The 17,695-nt window shown below is 39.0% G+C and overlaps 1 protein-coding gene across 2 annotated transcripts in view; it reads left to right on the top strand.

Moving 5' to 3' along the window:
* LOC129751132 (serine/threonine-protein kinase Pak) overlaps positions 1-17,332 on the top strand; it is a 184,953-nt gene extending 167,621 nt beyond the window's left edge. The window contains exons 7-10 of one of the 2 annotated variants that reach the window (XM_055746440.1): positions 5,818-6,037; positions 6,368-7,092; positions 15,421-15,639; positions 15,707-17,332. In XM_055746440.1, the coding sequence (XP_055602415.1) occupies positions 5,818-6,037; positions 6,368-7,092; positions 15,421-15,639; positions 15,707-15,790 (1,248 nt within the window). In that variant the 3' untranslated portion in view covers positions 15,791-17,332. The remainder of the gene's footprint in view (positions 1-5,817; positions 6,038-6,367; positions 7,093-15,420; positions 15,640-15,706) is intronic. The other variant, XM_055746441.1, reaches the window with a different exon arrangement.
* The last annotated feature ends 363 nt before the right edge of the window (positions 17,333-17,695 follow it).

The following is a 17,695-nucleotide window of genomic DNA, read 5'->3' as shown; positions in this document are numbered from 1 at the left end:
AGTTTTGCTCTCAATGCATGCAAACCGTTGCCAGCGACAATATTTGCTGCTTCTCTCATTGGCCAGTTTATCCAAATGGACCTTCTGATTTTTAAAAATCTGGTTGCACTGCTTATCGCAAAGAGAACAACAAGGTTGTTTTCTCATTTGAATCCCGCAAGCGGGAGACAAATTTGCAAACATGGCGGACTTTTGTCATATACGAGTCGGTAGACTTTAACTAACCATTTTTACGATCTTTTACTTGGTTTGGTAGGAATTACGATTCGCATTAACATTGTTAACGAGTTGAGCTGACATTTCTTATGCGATGTTATGTTTGCTGGGTTCGCTTATTTAAGGACCCAAAATTTGAAGATTAAAAAAACGAATTTCTCTGTTTATTTTACGGAAGCAAAAATAAAGCTTACGCTGCCGATCGCCGATGGATAGGTGAAGGTCTCAACAAAAAATATCTTGAAATCAACTGCTACTTTTGGCTATATTTTGAATACGATAGCTTTGAGGGAAACGATGTTTGATTCAAAAATAAAAAAAACTAATCAAGCATGGTTTGCTTCGATATGTATGCAAATTCACCATAAAAAATCTGTTTTGATATTCATGCAACAACCTTGAGGAATTTCGGAGCATACACATGTAACAAAAAAAAATTTTATGAAATTGAAAAATTGATTTTTTTTGCTTTGCCCATGTTAATTCTGGCAATATAATTTGGTACATGTAGTATTACGGAAACAACAAAATGATAACACTTGAAAATCAGAGAAAGAAATCCGTTTTGTTGCTTTTTACATCAGTTGTTACTAGCAATAAAAAAAATTTTCTCAATAAACTACTTTAACACGCAATACAAAAACAAGAGTGCGCGCATACGAGAAAATTTAATAATTCCCATTTGACGTTGCTTGCCACTACATCGCAGGTACCAGAAAGAGACTGTTTTGACGTTTGTTTTGACACAACATATGACGGCAGAACTATTTTGCAGCTTGCTCGGCGTTTTTTACCGAACAGTTAATGACAATCCGATTTTTTTACATTTATTAAGACATTTATTCCAGGACCTGACAATTTCCCACTTGCTTCGGCCCGAGAACCTTCCAATAGAATCAGTCCGACAAACTGCAGCTGGCCGGTCGACGACCTTTCATGGAGTCCCGGCTCAATAACCTTCCACGGGTTCCTGGTGTCCTTCCATCAGGTTCGGCTCGTCAGTCTGACTTTTTTGGCACTATTCCACTTCTTCAGGGCACTGAGTTCATAGCCTTTTTCCGATAGCGGAAGGAACTCCCACCTCAATCGAGGCGTTCCCACACCGAAAAAACTTATCACATGAACGCTACGTGAAAATGTACATGACCCATTCCAAGCACCCCTCAACTGGAGAACCGATTTTTATTTTTCATTATCCAAATATAAATTACATAGCGTTAGAAAGGTTATTTCTTGAGTGTCATTTTCCATTTAAAGATTTTCAGCTACCTTTTTTAAGAATTGAGTATGTTAATGTTGAAATTTAAAAAAATTAGTATGAAATTAAATTGATTTTTGCAAATATTCTTTATTTATAACATAACTTTGTCAAAAATCTTGCTATGTCAAAACAAATTACTGCAAAATGATGGTAGAAAAGCCATCTTTTAAGCATGATATAAGATAAATAACAGTTACTGCAAGTTTACGCTCTAGAATCGTTGATAAAGGTATCTATTTTCAAGCGTTGTGACGTCACGAAAATTCTACTGTTTTTAAATTTATGATTTACTGAAATTTCACATATTGTCGAAAATTGGAGGTCTCTTCAAACTTTTTGAGTGGAATTTAATGCAATTTTTAGATTGAAAATCGGTTTAGCAGGTTGTGAGTTGCACCCGGGTAAAGAATGCGTTGTGACGTCACGAAAATTTATTTACTTTTTTTCGAAAACGTTTCAAGACTTTTTACTTCAACACTATGATAGTATTTCTTCAATACAAGTTCAACACAACAATGTGCTTCAATAAACGAATTCTATTATCAAGTTTTTAAAGAAACTAATTTTTTTTGCATTAACTTAGTTGTTTTTAAACATTTCTAATAAAACATATAAAACAGCGCTTAAAAACGCTTGATTCAAGAATATACAAACTTTCAAACAAATGAAATCTTCATCGATTTTGTAAAAGAATATTTGTGAATCATAAAGCAGATAGTTATCTGTGATTTGAATAAAAATCTTGTTAAAGATCAAGTTCTTCATATATCTATGTTAGAATGAAAAACACGGCTAGTAGCCTCTATTTCTTTCTGGCATTATGTTCAAACAAAATAAGTTCCATGAAATAAATGTAATGAGATTAAAAAAATCTGGTAAACTGGTAAACTTAATAGATTTTATTGAAAAATTCATAAGATTTTCATTAAAAAAAATTAATAAAATTAATAAAATTATTAAAAAAACAGCTTTTGTTGAAATTTCCACCTCAAAGAATGTCACAAGATGATCTAAATCGAACCCCGTGTTCAAATAAAATCTCACAAAAGAGACTTTGACAAAATTTAATAAAGACAAAATTTAATAAATTCAAATATGTACTAGCACAAGGTCTCATGCAAAATTTGGGTCAGATTATTCTAAGGGAAGGGGTTGCGCAACGCACCTGAAGTTTGTATGGAATTATGTAGATTTTGTTCGGCATGATAAAAAAACCGTTTTTCGTCAATAATTTAGGTCTTTATCAACCAATTTTTCTTTTAATTTGAGTATTTTAAAGCTTTGATTACGACAATATTTCATCTGAGGAACGTGTTTCGATTAGAGTTATCATAAAACAGCTATAACGTTCAAAATTAGCGTCGATTAACGATCATTCAGGTATTTTTTGTATTTGACCCATCAGAAGCTAATTTTTGAAACTCAAAAACCTTTTTAACTAAACCGTTGTCGAAATGGGATCTTGAGATAAACTATTTGTCATAATGAAAGTTTTGTGAATGACTATAATTAAAACAAATCAGCTGATAGGGCCTTCAGAAATTGGTGCATAACTTGGTTTTAATGTCCTTCCAAACCCAATTTTTCATGATTCCATACAAATTTTAGGCTTTCCGTGGGCCAATCTCCAAATTTGGCACTGGTTTGGCCTAGGATCTATTTAAGCTTGCAACTTATAAGTCTTTCATCAGATGGCTGATTTAGGCACTCTAGTGTCGATTAACTATCTTTGGAAAGATCGAAGGCTTTGAAATTATCATTCTTTTTTTCATTTCCTTTGCAATTAAAGATTAAAAAGATTCAGAAACACATTCCAACGCTTTTATGAATAAATATTTCCTAGTTTTAGTTTTGTCCTAAATAATATTCACATGATCGCATAAAAAAACTTCGAATAAAATTGATGTGAGCAGTGTTGCAAACCTTATCTGCTTATATGGGCCTTTGAGATCAAATTCCTTTTAATTTTTGGGAATAAATGGATCGATTTCATCACCAAATCACATTATTTATTAAGTTTTTAAGCATTTTAAGTAAATCAAGCATTCATTTTAAGATTATACTTTCATTTATTTCATGTAGCTAACCATCTAATTTCGTGACGTCACAACGCTTTGCAAAACCCTGCTTTAAAAAAATGGTGCGTTGTGACGTCACGAAACTGAATCGCTCTAAAATAAATTGAAATCAAAATTTGAAAAAATCAAAAACAGCTTTTTGTTGGTTGTAATGATTCGATACTTTCCTGAAGTTTTCATAAAATTTGATCAAATAGAAGAGCAGAAAATTGCGGCGTTGTAAAAAAAAACTCAAAAGTGGGAAAAGAGGCGCGTTGTGACGTCACGATTCCTTTTGCTTGTATTTTGTTAACTTTTTATTCTAAACAAATACTTTTGGTTTCAAATTGTAGAGAATTAAATTTTGACCTTATAATGTACAATTTTTAACAATGTGCGATATGACCTGTAAAACTTACATACAATATACCAAAAAATTGTTTTGCAAACGTTGTGACGTCACGCTGGAATGGGTCACATGGATTTTTGTCATCATGAAAATCACGTGGAAACTACGTGAATTTCAGGTAGCAATCAGAGCTCGCACAGCAAGCAAAATTCACGCAATTTTCATATGCGCTGTAGGTGAGTTCTATTTGAAGGGTATGGGAAATAACGCAGATCGAATGTGAATAGGGATTCGTTTTGCTACATGCCTTTCACATAAATTTTGTTAAAGATGAACGTAGATTAATGTAGTTAGTCCTTTCCGAACAAATAAATAAAAATGTTTTGATTTTGTAGACACATTTTATTTTCTGGAATAATTGATATAACACCAAGCACGCACTGTACACTTCACTTCACTTTTTTATTTAAAAATATTTCGCCGCGACAATTTCATTAATGTCCCTTGTTAGCCGTTGCCTGTTCGTCCCAGCTGTTCAATTCCAAATTCTGCTGAAAAGGGAAAAGATGTTAACAAAAATCACACAACAAAATATATAGGTATATATACATACGAAAAATCAGTTCCATCACCCGTAATTTCTCTAACTGCCTGCAACAACGGTTGGATGGAAGCCATATTGAGAACTGGCCATATTCTTTCACATGGATTTTACATGAGTAAGTTATTTAGAGCTACGTGAACCTCACATAAAATGCACCAAATCCGTTTGTGCTTGGCGGATCACTGGATTTTCACGTAAATCGAATGTGTCTTTGTGTTGACAGCAAACGGCTATGTGAATTTCACGTACGGATCAAGTGAATTTGTATTAACATCCAAATGATTCACGTAAGTCAAGCAAAAATTCACGTAATCAGCGCCTACGTGAAAATCCAGGTGAATTCAACGTTTGCTTTTCGGATGAGTGCACTAGACTCTACAGATTCTGCAAAGAACTCTACACAAATGTTCTGCGACAACAGAGTTAAATATCCATGACCAGCCAGTATTTTATTCTCTGTAGTTTGGGACAAACTATTTCTCCAAACATATCCGACGTAGCTTTCGACTGCAACTTTTTGAGGCGGTCGGTTAGTTTTGCTCTTTTCAAGTTTTAACAACCCTTCTAAGAGATTCTTGAATATCTCAAAAAAAATTTACGGCTAGCATACCTTGAATAGTAATACCTTCAAATTATAGAGCAGTTCATTGTTTGCCAAGAACGGGATTCAATCTCATGAACTTTGACTTAGAAGGCTGAGACGCCACTCAGTATCGAGATGAGACTAACTAAATCATGATTATTCTCAAATGTAAGTGTTCATAAGTTAATGTTCGAAGGAACCAGACCGACCTTTGCACTACTCCAGCTGTTGTCTTTAGTGAGGTGTTGAAACACTCCTGGCTTTAAAAAATGCGAGAAAGGGGGACCCTTTCTTCCTCGATTGCTTTCGTGTGGCAGAGACACTCTGAATAAACCAACGTTTAGGCCATATCCTCTTAACTCCAAGAGGGCCCTTTGACCTCGAATCAATTCGAACATTCGTAAGATTACGCATCAAATCAGGCATTACGCCATGACCGCCATTGGTCCCACAAAAGAGGCATAAAAATTGATCTCTTTCTTTACGTAATTGCATAGCAATTCCATATGCTACATATCCAGAGACACATGAGGATTACATGACATTAGATTTTCTCGACATGATATCAATAAAATTTCTTACAGAAACCTTGTTTATTGACAATACGATAACGTTGACAATGGATAACGTGCCGCTATTAAGCCTACCCCCATTCTGATACCTGATGATTATGTTTTTTTTCACATTCGTCCGTCTAAAATTCCTTCAGAACTATATCTAACTCTGTTGTTCATTATTTTCCCACAGTACACGCGGCCCATCGATGAGCCAACGCCAATATCGCCGACCATACCTCCCCATCTCGGTGGCAACGCAACGACCGGCGTTCGCAGTCCGACCTTCGATAAGAACAAAAACTCGACGACGATTCTCGCCTCGACGACGGTGGTGAACACGACGGTGACGAGCCAACAGCAGCAAACGGCCGCCAGCAATCTGAGCAACGCCAACGCCAATCAACTGCAAGGTAACGAAGATAATACTACTGTACTAACTACGCAACTAACAACAACAACAACACCAACAACTACTACTAATATTCCGACGACTCGAATCGACTCACTAACAACCTCCAATATCGTAACAACAACCACAACGGAAACGGAACCGGAACCGGTCGTAGCACAAACGGCCTCGTCCGCGTCTCCAGCTCCATCTCCTCCAACCTCAACGACTACGATCTCGACGACCCCTCCTCCTTCAACTCGAACGCCAACAACGCTTATAACGACAACAATAACTTCGACGACGACGACTCCATCATCTACAATCTACAACAATCCATCCTCACCAACAGCGAATTCGACGGGGACGCCGACGTCGACCACAACGGCAACGGTCATTACGGCGGCTACGACGACGACGACCAACACCGCGGCGGCTAACAATGAGCCAACCAATCAGCAACGAGCCAACCTCAAGAAGAAGAAAATGTCCGACGAAGAGATCCTCGAGAAGCTGCGAACGATCGTGAGTGTGGGCGATCCAAAACGGAAGTACAACAAGATGGAGAAGATCGGCCAGGGCGCATCCGGTACCGTCTACACGGCCATCGAGAGCTCCACCGGTATGGAGGTGGCCATCAAACAGATGAACCTGAGCCAGCAACCGAAGAAGGAGCTGATCATCAACGAAATCCTGGTGATGCGAGAGAACAAACATCCGAACGTCGTCAACTATCTGGACTCGTATCTGGTGTCCGAGGAGCTGTGGGTGGTGATGGAATATCTGCCGGGCGGGTCCCTAACGGATGTCGTTACCGAGACGTGCATGGACGAGGGTCAGATTGCGGCCGTCTGTAGGGAGGTGCTGCAGGCGCTCGAGTTTCTGCACAGCAATCAGGTCATCCATCGGGACATCAAGAGCGACAACATACTGCTGGGGCTCGACGGGAGCGTGAAGCTGACCGATTTCGGCTTCTGCGCCCAGATCTCGCCGGAACAGTCCAAGCGGACGACCATGGTGGGGACCCCCTACTGGATGGCGCCCGAAGTCGTCACCCGGAAGCAGTACGGACCGAAGGTGAGTGGTTTCCTTAATTTTAGTTTACTTTTGTTGTGATATCAAATAAAACAAAATACTCGGCTTTATTCTGCGCCTCGCGTGACGTGACGATTGTAGAGTCACCCAAGTCACTCTATTCCAGCAGTCGGTTTAGGTGAGGAACGTCACTTCGGATGAACTTTGTGAGTTCTTACCCTATTCTCGTAGTCACCGTGGGTAAGTATCGTCGCATTCGGGTGGCGATTTTAGGGTACAATTGTCGGTACCTTTTCAGGTGGCGACGAGATAGAAATTCAATGAAAAATTTATGAAAAACTGGGAATAATTTGGCTTTAAAAGTTCAACAACATTAAATTATGACCATTTTAAAAACAATTTTCACGAACAAATCTATAGATTTGCTGAACTAATTCGGCAATCGATGAGGATAGTCGGTACCTTTTCAGGTGACGAAAAAGAAATTTAACAGAAAATTTATGTACATGGGAATGAAAGGCTCTAAATAGTTCATTGACTGATAAGGAATGATAGTTTTGAAAAGTGTGTATATATGTATGATTTTTTTTAATTTATTTTTTTTTTTGCAAAATCCGGCTTATTTCCGTTCTTGGGTCATGGCCATTTCTAATTGGAAAGTTTCGTTTGGTCGGTCGGTAGTTCGGGGATGTGGAAGGAAGTGATGCCTTCAAAGATACATACAACAGGCTTCGATCGGGTTCTATAATAAAAAAAAAATCGGCTGAAGGCTCTTTCGACGGAATACCACGACTTTCCTGTTGCGCAGCCTCGAAGATGGCGAAGTCATGTTGTAAGTTCTTGTTCAGTTCTAAGATTGCGACCACTTTTCCAATTCTAAAAAATAACAATAAAATCCATTAGTAAAGAATCAGTACGCCACAATCAACTAACTGTTCGGATCGGCAATTTCCGGCTTGCCACGGTGGTAACCTCGGTTGGGGAAATATATAAACCGGCACATTCGGAGCCGTCGGCATCTGATTTTTTTTTCGGCAATAATACCCAGATCCGAACCCAGCTTTGATGAGCTAAATTTCTACTTACGTCGCACAAATCGTCCGTTTATCATCCTCAAGCAGCTTGCTGTGACCGTACAATCCGATGATGTCCATTTTCGAACCGAAATTCTAACTCGTTACACAAAAAACTGATTCGGAAAATCCGAAGCGAGAGCAAAATCAAAACAGCACCAGCTAATTCTACCATTTTGACAGATGTGTTCATTCGGCCACTCACCTATAATGAATTTCTGTCACTTTACCCACATCGACTCCGGGAATAAGGTGACAAATCTCACGGTGACTCCGAGGTGAGGTGACAATCATTACGTCACGCGCGGCGCAGAATAAGGTCCACTATTTGTATTGGGAACTGACAAGATAATCATATTTATTCTCGTCAAATCATGTAAAAATGTATTGGTAAATACATGGATTATCCATCCGTCATATTGGCAACACTTTCCTAATGATTACCAATCTGTTCAACTGGCAAAAATTCTAGTGAACACTACGGATTCACTCTTTGTCGATTCTAGAACAAGAGCAAAATGACGTTCTCTCTCACTTGCGACTGTTACTGTTTACAATTGCCATGCCACGCGATGCATCAGTCCGGAATAATCGCCGCGGTGTAAAAATCGATTTTCGGTCGCCGCGAGTAAGTTTCAACACATCCCCTAAATTCGCACGTTCAGTAATTCGGAACAGCTTGCGATGCTGGATCATCAACGTCTTCAACACTCCACTATATTATAATTGGAATACATAATTGACAGCTGCGTCTGCGTCAGCTTAAGTAGACCCAAACTACGCCTTGGGAAACCCCTTGGTTCATGCTTGGGCAGGTTGGTCCTCCGAACGGATGTGTTTGATGTGGACCTTCCGAATCTTAATCAGCTCTCGAATGAGCATTTATTTCAGGTTCAAATGCTTCATCCGTTGATGGCTCCTAGGTTCTTCTGTGAATTGAATATAAGGAATGTTGTCTTCCATGATCAGAAAAGTGTCGGTGTTAAGGAGCCCGCACAATAGCACGTCAGACGTCGCGTCGCGTCACCTGTCAACGCTGTCGTTAAGTACTAAAACACTGACGCGACGCACGCGACATACCTACCAAAACGTTTGTTTTGATTTGTTGCTTCCGATCAGCAGTGTAAAGTTTGTTTTTAGAAGACTCGTTTGATCGTCTCCTAGCGGATTAGAAGCCAACTATTTCCAGCCAGTACCGTTGGCGGTATTTTTGTGCGATGGAATCACAACTTCATTCCTTCAGAATGGGCATCTCTGCCCAGGACCCAGTCAGCAATTACCAATTCTCTAGCCGGAAGTGGATCGCCAGGCTGCTCAATGCCAACAGCCGCTCCAGGGTAATTTCAAAATTCATATGGTAGAGGATAAGCTTATTGCCTCCCAGCAAAGAAGACGGTACTAGTAGCATCGCCTGCAGTATGGACAGCTTCCAGCGTACGAGCCTTCAATAGAGGATCAGCTACTCAATTCTCCCTCCGGTAGTGGATCGAAAATTCCCACAGTACCACTAGTAATAGTGATTGTTAGTGGATTATAGATAAATGTTAATTATGTTTTAGAATAAATTTATAGAAATATAGAAATGTATAAATACAATTCGTTGTGCTTCCCGTAAATAACGAATTAATTTATTTTAAATGCACTTAATCTATTTATATCAAGTTTTGATTTACCAATAAACTTTTTATGATATTGTAGAGATATTAATTTGATTTCTGGCTGAAATTTAAACAAACACTGCCTAAAAATTATCATTGACGCGGTACCATTTCCAAATTTTTTAAAACCAGAGCGTCGACGTTGGAGGACGCTGCTATTTGAACAAGTTTTGCGTTTTAGTACAATGCCTACGCTGACGCGACGCATTATTATGGTGGCTCAAACAAAAAATTATATCCCCAAAATGAAATGTCAACGCGATGCTGATGCGACGCGACGACCGACGGGCTATTGTGCGGGCGCCTTTAGTCACACCGAGCTCGTCAAGGAAGTTAGTAAACTAGTTCAGCTTCTTTAGATGACAGACTGGCCGTCGGTTGAAGTTTCGATGACCACGAAACCAGATTACCAAATACCTTGAAAGCATGACCAGAAATAGACTTTCTGTCATCGACATCGTTTGCGAAGTCGGTATCAGCATATCCCATCAACAAAGGGGTTCTCTACCTTCTTATTGCCGCCGGTCGTGGCCTAGAGGATAGCGTTCCAGTCATCTAAGCCAGAGTCCATGAGATCAAATCCCGATCACGGCACATATAGTGCTCTTTCCGTGGTCTGGTGGTAAGATGCTAGCCAGAAAATCCTTGAAAGATGTACGGCTACGGCTGTTCGTTTCACCATCCTTCGGCTTCGTTAACTGCACATTCGGATCTATTGGTGTTCCCATAGGACTACTGTTAAACATGCCAAACCCATCCCGATCAGGAGGGAAAAACTAAATTATATCAAGATGAGATATTTGGATACTATTTTTTTCCTATCTAAATGAGTTGTTATTCAGTACTCGTAGGATGTTAAAATATCTGAAATTATATCAAAAAATCTATGCGATCATAGCTTAATTATTTTAATTTTAGATATGCTCCTTTTAAGATTATATCTCGTTTAGATAGCATAGTTTGATATTGGGCATAACAAAACCTATCAAAATTATAACTTATCAAGATATGAGTGTTTTGAGAAAAATTTCTAGTGGAATCCCGATCATGAGGGAAAAACTAAATTATATCGAAATGGGATGTTTTGATACTAATTTTTTTCTATCTAAAGAGTTATTTTTCAGTGCTCGTAGGATGTTAAAATATCTCAAATTATATCAAAAAATCTATGCGATCATAGCTAAATTATATCAATTTTAGATATGCTCCTTTCAAGATTATATCTCATTCAGATGGCATAGTTTGATATTGGGCAGAACAAAACCTATCAAAATTATAACTTATCAAGATATGAGTGCTTCGAGAAAAATTTCTAGTGGAATGCCAATAAACCAGATTTAATGCTAAAACCATGCTCCGTTTTTGGATTCCCCAAAATTTGATTCAATTTTATGAATCTGTTGAGCGAAACTTATTAATGCACGGTTTGGGCCGTTGACTCCGATGTCCGTGTTTCATAAAACGTTGCACGTATATCAAATTATGATATAATCATTTTATTTTAGGACAATTCGAAGAAAATCATTATCATTGAAAATGAAGTCAACGCCATTCAAGTCGGTCAATCAGAATAAGATATAATTCAGATTGTAGAAACTTAAAATCGAAAATTGAGAGTACTTTATTATAACTGAATCAGATGTAAATATCTTGGTGAGATACGTTTGAGTTATTATTTTGATATGCTCTCCTGATCGGGATTCCCGATAAATGTTTACCTTCTTTAAGATCTTGCATTTTGAATAACCTTCCAAGTTCGGTCTCAATTCGGACCAGGTCAGCCACTTTTTTGTAAACGATAAGATTATCGTCAACATAGAGAACTAGGGTTAGTTCTCTAGTCCGAGATCGAAAGACGCTACAGTCAATTTTCAGTGGAATGAAACCGAGTTTCTTTACAACTTCGTCGAATCGTTGGTGGCACGACCTACTAGTTTATTTCAAGCCGTACATGCTTTTCAGCAGTCTGACGAGTTGTGAGTTGCCCATTTCGTCGTTCGGAACTCATATATATCTTTTCCTCCAATTTACCATTTAGGAAGGCTGTTTTTACGGCCATCTGGTGAATGGTTGAATCAGACTAGCAATCAGGTCGCTGTGAGCAACCTTTCGCTACTAATCTTGCTTTGTATCTTCCTTCTTCTTTCCATCGAAAATACCAATTTCGATGTGATCGGGTTTTGTTCTTTGGGTAAGCGCTCGACCATCTTCCAGGTTTTATTTTCGTTCAGGGCTTTCAATTCTTCTCTGATGGCATTTTTCTGCTTTGGCCAGTCATCCCTCGCCTTAACTGGTCGACAGTTTGTAGAACATCGCTATTCTCTGTTGCTATCTTGGCAGTGTAAAATTCGGGCGCCCTTCAATCGCGCAATCCAACCTTCCTTTCGCCGTCGGGGTGACTGTTAAGAACTTGTGCAATATCATAAGGAGTGTTCATTTTATGAAACGGACACTTTGTTTTGACGATATCTTATTCATTTGTTGACCAAATCACATAGAGTTTTGTGTAAAACATTGCAAAACTAATCCAGAACAAGAAGAAAGTGAGAAATTTAACCAAAAGTTGTCAACGATAAAATTGGTGCACTTTTCCTCGAACTTCCCTCATAAGCCTTTTAACAGTTTCCGGCTTGACTTTTATCCACATTTTCTTAAACTCGTCGATGGACTGTGCTTCTCTACCATCCTCCCGAAGATTGCGCTTGGTGATTGCCCAGTAACGCTCTACCGGGCGCAGCTCAGGACAATTTCGCGGATTGTCCTCTTTCTCAACAAAACATATCTTGAAGGGTTACAGTAGTTTGAGTGTAGCTGAAGCAGGGTGGATTTGGTTTAAATCAAAGTGATTTAAATCATGATTTAAATCACGATTTAGATCACTTGATTTTTATCAGTGAATTAAATCAAAGTTCCTCATTTAATAAAATACATTAAATTAAGTAAATATGGAAAGGTTTTTTTTAACGTTTTTAAGCATCGAAGGCTTATTCATCCTCTCGGGAATTTAGAAATGATTTTTTTCTTGCTCCTTGTGAATATTTCGCAATTTGTGATTGACGAGGATGCCAAATGCTTGTCCACGTAGAACGGGGTATGGGTTTTGGATAAAGTCCGCTGAATTCTGCTTAAAACAATTTTTGTTCATTTCTTTCAGGTTAATTTTCTTTTCTCTTCTTTTGTTATAAAATCAACTGATTTTTCATGTTTTTGATGAAATTTCGACGCTCAACTTTGTTAAAAGTTATGAGTTAGAATTTATTCTATTTGTTTGATGTTTTGTTCTCTAGGGACCAAGAGAAGAAAAAGGCTGATTGACTGCTTAATACCAACTCCTAGTCCGTCTATAAGAAGTGTTAGGTGATTTTCGATAATAATTTCATTCAGTAAAGGAACTGCTCATTATTCACTGAAATTAATTCATAAACTTTATAACTTTATAAAGCAAAGTTAAACAATTCCGCTCTATTACATGCTAAAATGGATGCTAAAATATTTCCCCTAAATGCAATTTATAGGAAAAACCCTATTCAAATCAAAACATCTGATTTAAATAAAAAAAATCCGATTTAAATCAAATAAATCCGATTTTTTTTATTTTTTTGAAAAAATCATTGATTTTTATCCACCCTGAGCTGAAGCGTAGTGTGCGGAAGCAAGGTCAGGTCAGAACAATGGTAGGCTTGTATGATGACGATAAAGAGGAAAAGGCGTTCTTACGATAATTTTCACCATTGATGGTACCTGTTGTGAAATATGGTGAACTTCTTTCTCCGCAAGAGCAGATAGCTTGCCAAACAAGCGCTTTTTGCCAAACTTTTCGATTTCAATGGATCGCTTATCATGAGGTGCCTCCTTACCAACAATTGCGTTGAAAAATTGCGGCCCATTGTCTCTGCTTCCTGTAGGTCTTAATGCGGTTCCTTCTTTTTTTGTTTTGGACGGTCCCAACGAAAAGTTTCAGTTTCTTGACAATTCTTTGAACATAGTTGTGTTCTTGTGACAACAAAAGCTTAACACATTTCTTCTCCATTTGTGGATTCACTGTGCCTGTTCTGGTTTCGGATCTTGGCAAATCTTCAAGAGTATGGTGCTCTCCAACTTTCTGATGAAAGCACATGTTTCTTTATCAATTCGTCCCATTTTACGAAATCCAGTCGCTTTCTCACAAAAAAAATGTCAGAGCTTTGTATACAAGATGAAACCAGTTTCATCAAATTTGGGTTAAACGTCAACGTTTTATCGTAACATCTAGGTGCCCGTTTTATAAAATGAACACTCCTTAATCAGATTCATTAACGTGATGTTCTTAAATTGATTTTTCATCGTTAACCACGATGAGTTCGGGCTCGTCTTCAACATTCTCGTTACCCACTAGATGCTCATCTTTGTTACCCTCGAAGTTCTCAGAGGCTCCTGAACTTTTTTTCTGGACGTTCGGATTCTTTTGCTGGCGTATTTGGCTTGCTGGTTACGAAATTGTAGATTGAGCAAGCGTTTCGAAGATCTAGCAAGTATTTCTACTGTACGTGAGAACTTGTTGTATAAGGGAGCATCCATAAATTACGTAACGCTCCTAGGAGGGGGGGAGGGAGTGAGCTCGATCGTTACGAATTGTGACATAGGGGAGGGGGGGAGTTATGCTCATCGTTAGCCAGCAGATCGTGGCCTAGAGGATAGCATTCTTGTCTTCTAAGCCAACGATCATGAGATCGAATCCCGGTCGTGACATAACCTGGCACACATAGTATGATGAAGGTTGGCGGTTTTAGCATTAGTGAAATGCTAGCCGTGTATACCTTGGAATTGTACGCCTCAATGATGCAGCACATGCATGTGGATGGATCTTTTCAAGGGAACTTAGATTGCACTTGGAGATCCTACCTAGTTATGTGTGTGCTCGTAGTGCTACCCGTAAACAACTGCAACTTCAACCAATAGTACAGGGGTATCAAGTAGCATAGCAAAGTAAAAATAATAACGTGGGGTAAACCACAATAGATCAACTTAATGGTCGCAGTGGACTCTCTCCCCAACAGAAAAAAGATGCTCATCGTTACGTAACGATTTTTGTTTTAAAAATTTCAGTTTCATTGCAGCTATTCTGATGTCATGCAATTTTTGCAGAATGGTATGCAAACCAAAATCAGCTTAAAATTTGTTAGCTTCAATATGATTAAACTGGATTGTAACCTTTCCTTTTTAAAGATTCTGAGATAGATTCCTTGAAATGTGTATTGAATATCCGTGAAATAACCGTAGAAAAACCGAATATAGGGTACATTTATCCCCAAAAATGCGTAGATTGCTCAAGTCAGGCTTCTTACCATACCACATGTCGAATGGCGTCTTGTTATCCACATGAGCTTGTGTGGGTGACGTGATCGATTTGTGAGATAAGCTGCGCAGAATACAGCTTCTCCCTATAACGATTTCCGAAGATCGCATTCGTAGAGCATTGTTCGTACTTTCTCTATTAACGTTCTGTTGATTCTTTCGCTTACTGATTCCAATTGGTTCTAACCGTACCGTACACTCTGTACGGTACGGTTAGAACCAATTGGAATGGCTTTAAAATTGAACTTCGAATGAAGTAACAAATGACTTTTCTAATTTGCCTAAACTCTGTCTCCATCATGTAGGTTGATCTCTGGTCCCTCGGCATCATGGCCATCGAGATGATCGAGGGCGAGCCGCCGTACCTAAACGAGAACCCCCTGCGGGCGCTCTACCTCATCGCCACCCACGGCAAGCCGGAGATCAAGGAGAAGGAAAAGCTGAGCCCGGTATTCCAGGACTTCCTTGACCAGTGCCTAGAGGTGGACGTCGATCAGCGGGCGACAGCCTTCGAGCTGCTGAGGGTAGGTTTTCTCGGAAAAATATTCAAAATCCCTTGAAGTAATTTTATCTTTTTTTCTAATCCACCAGCATCCCTTCCTGAAACTGGCCCGACCACTGGCCAGCCTAACGCCGCTCATCATGGCCGCCAAGGAAGCCACCAAAGGACACTGAAACGAAGCACCGGAAGTTACCGGCACCGTCGGCGGCCCTGCAGCTAAGGCCAGCGTTGCTGTTGTTGCTTCTCCAGCCACAGCAGTTGACCCCGAAGCTGCTATCACTTCTTCGGACTCCCCGACGACAGCCAAAGAGACAACAACGGCGACGGTGACGGACTCCCGGACGGTGGTTCCTTAACGTTTGGACCAGTGACCTAGACGAAGACGATGACGCCATTCCGGTAAGGCAGAGGGCGACTGGTGGGAAAATTCCCAGCAGATGCCACGCTTCCGTCAGGCTCCCGTTAACTGGCCATCGAGATTCGAGAGTATGTTTGAATGTTTGTTGGTATTCGTTTGTGTAGTGAGTACGTAAAAACGGTAGTATTTAGGCCACGCGTTGAAACGTTCGGCCTCTACCCATTTAATCTTGTGATGACGAGTGTAAAAGTTAATGTTTGCATGAGCTAAAGGAATATCGAGTATAAAGAAAAACGCAAAGCAAAATATATAAATAATGCATATATTACAAAGAAAGTAAAACAAAAAAAAAAACAAGAAGAAAAAAGTCAACCAATACTAGACGAGTAAGCTAAATGAAGTGTATAAGGAGAAAAAAAACAGAAAACTTATAAAATTAAATCGAAAAAAAATATTTAAATCATGTTACGATTAAGAGCAAACAAAGTCTAATAATTACAAACTGGAGCAACAGTTGTTAGTAGTGCTGCCAGGAATGGAAGCTGGTGCTTCCTGCCCGCGCACACACACACGTACACACACCACAAGTTAAGAGGAACAATAAAAGAGAGAGTTGGTAATCGAAGACGATGATGCCGCGCGCGTGCACGTGAGTTGATAGCCTATTATTATTACTAGCTACCTACTACTATCTACTATTACTACACTATACATATGTACTGTACTAAAATATCTACTAGTTAGAAACTGCAAATGGATGTGTGATTTGTTTGTTCTTCTTTCTTTTCCCTCTTTAATTGCTTATGATTTCCGAAAGATATTCCACCCGGTCCGATTTTCTCGCTGCAGGTGGAACAATTTGTGTTCTAATGTGTTGTAGTCCATTTGTGTCACTTGGAATTTTGGCTACATTGTTTCTCGGAGTTGGTACAAAAAGTTTGGTGAACTGTTGGATTGTTGCTTTGTAAACAGAACTATGAAAAAAACACACATTTTGCCGACAATTTGTTGCGTGACTCATCCTTATTTTTGCGGATCACTTCTGTCTGCTTATTTTTGTAGAAAAGAATGCCACTAACTGGTAAATTCTCGGAAAAAACTTATTTATGGCCCAATGTTCACCATTTGATAACAGATCGAATTAAAGCACTGCGACTTGAGTGCTCGAAGCAATTGCTGTCTACGTTGATGAAGAAGAAGCTGATCACAATAAGACGAGAAACTTTTTTCGATTGATCCAGTGTCCGATTCGTGTACGGATCGGTATATTCCACTCCTGATGTATATGTATGTTCCAGAGAATGTGAAATGTGGTTGCAACGAATAGATTGAAGATGCCTCATGTTTTCATAAAATATGAGGTAAAACTTTAGTCAAAATACTATGACAGAATCGACTCTGGATGCCTAGATGTGAGGGAACCCATATCAAATGAATTTCAGCTGAAGTGGTCATCTTTGTGATACCGTACCATGCCATGGAGTTCGATGATCGAAATTTATCGCTTTAAAGGCTAAAACCCTTTTCTGGAGACATTCTTCTTTGTAAACATTTCCATTCATTGTGTCCCCAGTGATGAAAATCTTAGTCTTCTTGCCACAACTACAGATCCCTTGCCAAATCATCAACTTACGAGCCAATTTATCTGCGAAAACAAACTTGAATCTACCCGTCAAACCCGCAACATTCTCTTTACGCTTCGCAAGTTAAAATTTGTTAC

This window comes from Uranotaenia lowii, chromosome 3, assembly GCF_029784155.1.
Source record: "Uranotaenia lowii strain MFRU-FL chromosome 3, ASM2978415v1, whole genome shotgun sequence".
NCBI classification, from domain to species: Eukaryota; Metazoa; Arthropoda; class Insecta; order Diptera; family Culicidae; genus Uranotaenia; species Uranotaenia lowii.
Note: the sequence above shows the minus strand (reverse complement) of the source record. Positions and strands in the feature narration are given on the sequence as shown.